Source organism: Frankliniella occidentalis, unplaced genomic scaffold (genome assembly GCF_000697945.3).
Source record: "Frankliniella occidentalis isolate FOCC.00 unplaced genomic scaffold, Focc_3.1 Scaffold638, whole genome shotgun sequence".
Classification (NCBI taxonomy): domain Eukaryota; kingdom Metazoa; phylum Arthropoda; class Insecta; order Thysanoptera; family Thripidae; genus Frankliniella; species Frankliniella occidentalis.
Window position 1 is genome coordinate 61,957 of NW_026267753.1, and position 7,126 is coordinate 69,082.

General features: G+C 62.6%; 1 protein-coding gene across 5 annotated transcripts in view; it reads right to left on the bottom strand.

The window, feature by feature from the left end:
• LOC113210426 (serine/threonine-protein kinase N) overlaps nt 1-4,660 on the bottom strand; it is a 16,381-nt gene extending 11,721 nt beyond the window's left edge. For all 5 annotated transcript variants that reach the window (XM_052275470.1, XM_052275471.1, XM_052275469.1 and 2 more), the window contains exons 1-3: nt 4,518-4,660; nt 3,783-3,987; nt 1,429-1,598 (exon numbers count right to left, since the gene is read on the bottom strand). In XM_052275470.1, coding sequence (XP_052131430.1) covers nt 1,429-1,598; nt 3,783-3,987; nt 4,518-4,574 — 432 coding nt within the window. In that variant the 5' untranslated portion in view covers nt 4,575-4,660. The remainder of the gene's footprint in view (nt 1-1,428; nt 1,599-3,782; nt 3,988-4,517) is intronic.
• Nucleotides 4,661-7,126: the final 2,466 nt, after the last annotated feature.

Sequence of the window (7,126 nt, forward strand, 5' to 3'; positions counted from 1 at the left end):
GGGGTTGGAGCAAAGTGAACCACATCACGGCAGAGTCCGGGCCCGCCCAACGTGACCCTGGGGGGCGGCCCGGCCCGTCGCGCAGGTGAGAGCCTCCGAGCCCTTTTCTGGAGCAGGTGGCGCCCCGCCAGGGCGCGCATGCCCGCCCCCGCAGAGCCCCGCCTCGCCCTGCGCAGGTAGGTATGTGGGGCGGCGCGCGAAGGGCGCGGAGCGGGGGCGGCGGCGTTTAGCGTTCATCGGGGAGGAGGGGGAAGGGGGCAGAGGGCGTCCCAACGGGGTCCCGACGCTAGGGCTGTGCGGTATTGAAATTTCAGTACCGAACTTCGATATTAAAAAAATACCGAAACTTGTCGGTATCGGTTATCGATACCGTACCGAAAATATCGAAATACCGAAATATCGGAATACCGAAGTATCGAAATACCGAAATATCGAAATTTCGACAACAGAGAAGCTGACGAGGATGTGAAACAACTTGGGCACTTTGAAACTACCTCACCGAGCTAGAGAAAGACGCCGTCGACGCGACCGACGATATCGACGAAGTGAGGTCGTCTTCCTCTCCCTGCACGTCGACATCATCCGCGTCTTCTTGAACAGTTAACTTCAGGGCCTTGTACTCGAAAATGTGGTGGACCCTCAGATGTGCCCAAAGCCCCGTCGTGCAGCCCTTCTTGACGCCAACAGGCCGCCGGAGTACCAAATTCTTCGTTTGGAAATACCGAAATATCGAAATACCGAAATACCGAAATTCCCAAACCATCGGTATTTTTCGATATTTCGATAATATCGAAATATCGTTCCCGAATTGCAGAAATTTAAAATACCGAAGCATCGGTATAAAAAAAATACCGATATCGTTTCGGTATTCCCGAATATCGCACAGCCCTACCCGACGCGTCGCTTGCGTGATAGCAGAAGCATCTCGCCGCCACACGACGCCGCCCCAACCCATCTCGCCAGCGTCGTCAAACGAAGCCGCTGCCGCCTCAGTGGAGGGTCGATGCAGTGGCGTGGCCACGGCATTCTCCGTCCAGCCAGCGGGTCTTCTTGCTTGACGCTGCCCCGCCGCGTTGACGCCGAGCCAACCGTAAGCGCCCATTGACGGGGGTGGACGAGTCTTCAGTCTTGACGTGGCAGGAGCAACTCTAACCCAAAGACGACGGCGAGGAGAGAAGGACCAAGGGAGGACCGATACAACTGCTGCGCGATTTAGACGGCATCGACAATAACGAACCACACTCAACAATCGACGGAAAAAAAAATTAAAACCCCAAACACTCACTAACACAAATCAAATCTGCAGTGTGGTAGTCAAACTATGACAGCTTCATTTTTGAATTTAAATATGTAGCGGGGAGTCAACTGTCTAGCGATCGCTCGTGGGGGTAGAGCCTAAGGCCTATGGGGCGTGTGGGGGTGACTCACCTCCTGCAGCGCACGCTTGTCGGTGACCTTGGTGCTCTGCTGCAGCAGCCGGATCACGTTCTTGGCGCCCTCCACCACGGCCGCCTCGATGCGCAGCCGGTGCCGCAGCTCCTCGACGCGCTCCTCCAGAGGCAGCTCCAGGTTGGGCTCGTACGTCCGGCTCTCCAGCGCTGCAACAAAGAGACACACGTGTTATCACCAGTCGAGTTGGTGGCGGTGGTCGGGGTCGGGCGGGAGAGAGATGATGCAGTGAAAGCGATCGGCCGGCGGTGGGAACGCAGCGTCGCGGCGGCCGCCGCCTGGTCGTGAGGTGCACCGCGGACGGACGAGACAATGCAGCCGCTGCCGCTACTCCACCGGCGGGGCGAGGAGGGAGGAAGCGAAGCGAGGCGAGCGCAGCAACACGAATTTGCGCTCCTTTCGTTTTCACAAATGTTAATTTTCTAAGGGGAAATTGGTGTGCGTGAACAACACCATTCACGGCGAGACAGCGAGGCGCCTGACGGAGGCGCGACCGCGAGGCGCCTGACGGAGGCGCGACCGCTGCTGCCGCCGCCACCGTCTGCCGGGTCGGGGGTTCAAGGACCGAGAGCAGAGTCTCGCTCGCTGCCGGAGCTCTGCCGGCCCCAGCGCTGCACACGGTCTGCCTACACGGCAGTTTGGGTCAACTCGTACCGTGTCGTGACACCCTTTCGCCCGGAGCAGGTCCTGCGAGCACCTCCTCCAGGGCAGGCCGGACCACTCCGGGTCACCCCGCCCGGGCCCAGTCGACCCGTCGTCAACCTAGATCCGAGCGAGGGAGCGCCGTTGTGGAGGACGGCCCTAACACCAGGCACCAAAGAGGAATTCATTCATTACTGCAACCCCCGTTCTAAATCACGGAGTTTCGGATGAAAAGATCCAGGAATGAATGTAAGTTCCGATAAAACAATCATGTTCTCTTAATCGTCACACATTTTTCAGCGGAACGCCACGACAACCTAACACGGGATTGAAAAAGCGTTCGATTCATTACTTCTTGCTTTCATTTCGAGATTTAGCAGAAAACGATGGCAAGTCATCGATGACCAGAGCAGGAGATTCGCCCGAAGGGCATTTAATCGGGGAGTCGCTGGCTCTCAAGAGGAACTGCCACCGGAAACACCTGAACGAGGAGGGGAAAGCCCCTTGTAGTCGCAGAGCCGCCCCTGCGCGCCCGCGCGACCCGGCCGACTAGAACGAACGGGTCAGGCGGGTCATTTCATATGGCAGTTCCAGACCACCTCGGGGTACAGCAGGACACCACGACAAGCAGGGCAGGGCAGGGAAGGGCAACAGGCTGCTCCGCACTGCAAGCATGTGGGGACAAGAGCAGCCAATCAGCAGAGTGCGTGGGGTGGGGCGGCTACGAGGCGGGCCGGGCGGGCTGGGCGAGTAGGCCGACCTAACCTAGTGAAAATGGGCCACCAGAGGGGAGCAAGCAAAACGTCCGTCGCCATTCCAGATAAAACGGTAATTAGGATGAGAAGCTCGAGTGCGTGCGTGTGCCTGCCAATCTCCCTCCTCTCTCGCTCTCCGGCTCTTCTCACCTGCTGGCATCTTCAAGGGCCGTCGGTAGGGCAGCAGCATGATGCTAGCGGGAACACCGACACACATGCACACAACACACCCCCCTCACAAACACACGGGCCCGCCGCCGATACGGTGGCGTCGTCGCGCCCGGGGGTTAGGTGCGTCGCGCGACGCGGTGGACGCGAAACAGCAGAGCAGCAGGGGCGTCGGGGCGGCGACGGCGACGCCCCATGGCCCGCGCCACGCCAGGCCACGCCGCGCCACGCCGCGGCCGCGTTCACAGACAAGTCCGTCCCCGTTGCTCGCCGCTGGGGGCGCCCATTGGCACGGAGGCAGTGACAGAGCCGAGGCTGGCGCGCAGCTCCCGGGCCGCGCCGCGACGCGCCGGACCGCACGCACTCGGCCAGGGCGCCGCGCAGGGCGCCGCGCAGGGCGCCGCGCGGCCCACCCGGGGCTATTAAAAGGCGCCGCGGCCCCCCGGCGTCCCCAGGGAGTGCGACAGAGACGGCGACGCCAGGTGCAGCGCCACCGGGGCGGCGAGAGGAGCCTGCCCGCCTGCCTGCAGGGAGCGACCCTGGACGTCGTCGTCTGGCTCCGAGCACCCCGAGGACGCCGCGGCAAGGGAGGGACGCACTCAGCACGCACGCACGTACGCACAAACGCACGCACGCACCGCGGAGAGTCGCGCCCGCCCGCCGAGCGGTGGCGCCACTTGCCGCGTTGCTGCCCTTGTCGTCGGCGCCGACGTCGCCGTCGTCGCGGTCCTCCCGGCAGCGATACCCCGCGTGCACGATGATACTCACATTTGAGGTGGTGGTCGCCGTTGCTCGGGGTATCGGCGCGGTGCGGGTGGTGCTTCCTCATCTTGTCCATGCGCATGCGCAGGAACTCTATCTTGGCCTTGGAGTCCTGCAGCATCTGCTGCGCCTCGGCGAGCAGCTTCTTGTCCCGCGAATGGCCGCTGCGCGAGGTGAGGCTCTGGATCATGTTCTCGGCGCCCTGCTTGACCTGCAACAGGAGAGACCGCGACGGGGTTAGGCTAAGGAGTAGGCCCGACACCCCCCGGCGCCAAGGCCACGAGCACGCTGCAGTGTAGTGTTTAACCAGGTGGCGACGGTCCTAAACCACCTCCGCCACCTCGAGCGCACAGACACTCTTGCGGCCCGTCTAAAGTTAGACACGGCGCGGCACACGAAAGTCATCAAAGTTTTAGCAAAAGTTGCAGCGGGCGCGGCGCTTATCCTCGACCACGTCATCGGCGGCATGAGGCGGGCCGGCCGGGGGCCAGAATTAGAACAAACATCGAGCGCGACAGGGCGGACGCCCCCTGTTCACACAAATCCGACAAAATTTACGAGGCGCGTGTCGCAAGAAGTCGCCCCCGCCGGCAGCGGCTGGTGGTGGCGGGGCGGAGGGCAGACCCGTCGCACGTGGCTGCACCGCGGGGCTGCCTACCCGCCGCCGACGCGACGCGCACCTGGCGACACTTTCCTCGTCCACGCTGCCGGCCGCCCATCTCCGCGCGGTCGGATACCCACCTTGAGCTCGATGTTGAGCTGCTTCTCCAGCGAGATGAGGCGCTGGTCTCCGCACATGGCGTCATCCTGGCTGGGCGTCGCCTGACCCGACGCATGACCCGCCGCCGGCGACGTCACGGCATCTGAAACAGACAAGCGGGAGACGCGTCAAGGACACTGCGATGCAAGGGCGGGAAACACACACTGATATTGAATGACCGGCACGCAGCCTCGCCGTTTGCAGTCGGTGCATCCCGATGACGCAACCTCTCTTCTCGCGCACCCTTCGCGGCGCGGGCCCACAGGCCGGCTCGGCTCGGGCTCGAGGTGCGCGCTCTCGGTGCGCCCACGGCATCTGATAAGCTGCAAGCCTTAGGAAAGGAAAGTGCTGGACCCGGCTGCTGCTGCTGAGCCCCGCGGCCCCGACCCCAGCGCGGGGGCCACCGGAGAGGAGAGGGGTTGGGATAGGTCGGGTCCGCGCGACCGCCGCTGTCCCGCGCCTCAGCCGCCGCAGCAGCCTCAGCAGCAGCCTGCCCCGCGGTTTCTCCGCACAGCGCAGCGGAACGGCCGCTCGAGCCTCATGCAGATAAGTCACGACGGCGCGTCTGTCGACACACCAGGCAAATCAAAGGGCCGCGTCCGCAGCATCCCAATGCGCGAGCGTATGTGTGTGAGAGTAAGATCACACATCCGCGGCCGAGCGGTGCAGCGAGGGCTCATACCAGCGAGCTCACCACCTTACGCAAGCCGAAGGCCAGCCCTCCCCTCCATCGCCCCCCAAAACTTCCTCCTCCTCCTCAACCACCAAACTCCATCCTCCCTCCTCCTCGGAAGAACCAGCCCGGCATTTGGCGAAACAAACAGTCGTCCCTTTTTATTGTTTTTAATAATTTCCGGACGAGGGAGCAGAAGGAGGGAAAACGGCATAGTGTGAAGCGAGGAGAGGGGAAATTGGGGTGCCCTTCATCTCCTCGCCCTTCCCCCTCCTCCTTTTCCTGGCAGGTGCTCGTCCGATAGGGAGTCGGGGACGGGGAAGGGGGGTGGGGGGAGATACATCCGGACGCTCATCAAAGGAATGTACTCCAGATGTGTGCGTCGGCGAGGTCCCTACACGTACTCGGACCGGAAGACGAGAGGAAGTGAAGAGTGAGGAGAATCAGCAAACTTCTTCCTCACGATTTCCTCCTCCTTCCGCAAGAGCATCACCGGCACAAAAAAACAAAAACAATGACCATAAAAAAACTCTGGCTCAAGAAATACTATCACCAGTGACTGACATATCGCCCTCCTCCTCACAGTTCCCCCGGCCCCGGGCCGAGCCGTTGCGTCAGCTGATGCGATCCTTCCTCCGCCTCCTCCTTCGAGACGAGTAGCGGGTGGCGGGCGAGCGGTGCATCGCGGCGCAGCGGGACGCTATTCCTGGCTGCACGCACAAGGCAGGCCGCATCCCGCAGCCGTGCGAGGCCCGTCCTAGTCCAGCAGAGCATTATTCGAGCCGTTTTAAACACCGTGGCCACTTTTTCACATAATCGTTTCGGAATTCTCCTCGATGGGTTACCCGAAATGCCCAAAAAATGCCCCTATCAAGGGGACGCATAGCTAGAGATAGATGTCCTATCGGCGCTCCATGTCCAGCAGAGCAGCAGGCCACCGCAGGTTGTTTTTGCAGTGCAGACAGGCAGGCAAGGCAGGGCCGGGGAGGCGTATACTGCCCGTGTTTATCGCTCTCTTTCTTCCCGAGCCCCGCCAAAAGTACCAGACCATCACAATAAAAAGACCCGCGCCGCGCTCCAATGAGGCGTCATTATCTGGTCCCGGGGCAGCGGCGGCGGCCCGGCCCACGCAGCAACGCAGCACGCGACCAGCGCCGCCGCCGGCCGCCGCGGCCCCGCCAAGGTGACTGTCGCCGTCGTGCAGGTGGATGTCGCGCTGGATGTCGTCGTGTCCCCGCCGTCGTCTGGTGGCCGTTCAACCTCAAGCTTCCACCTCCTCCTGTCCCGCCTGCCGCGCCCTCGCCTGGGCCGGGACGTACCTCTGACGTCACCGGCCCACAATAGTGGCCCCGCCCGCACCACCGCGGCCCGCCACGAGCAGCACGCCGGCTATTGAGAACGGGACTCACTACTTCACTCTACACGCGGCGAGCGGGCGGCCACAGGCGCGCGCCGCGGCGCACAGCATGGAAACCATTACCATAAAAAAAGGCCGGCAATTTCCTTTTCTCTTCTTTTCTGCCACAATAAGGTGGGAGCGAGCGGAGGCGGGGGAGCGTAGGTACTACTACTCGTCGGCGCACGCTAGAAAGAGCGAGAGAGAGAGCGAGAGAGAGCACGTGACTAGCTGCTGTGTGTCGCACGCTGGGGCGGGGCATCCTGGCGCCAGCCTAGAGCACACGGTGGATTTGATCCCGCTCTTCCTACGCGACCCGGCACCGCCTCCTCGTCGCGGTCATATCAATGTCCGCGGCGAGGCGAGGCGAGGCGTGCCCGAGGCGGGACCCAACCGCGCCACACCCGGGGGGCTTCCTCTCCCGGTGTCGATACTTAATTCAATTTCCACGCTCATCCCCGACGAGCGCGGCGCGGCATGTGGCGTGATCGACCGGGCCCGGGAGGGGGAGGGGGGGGGGG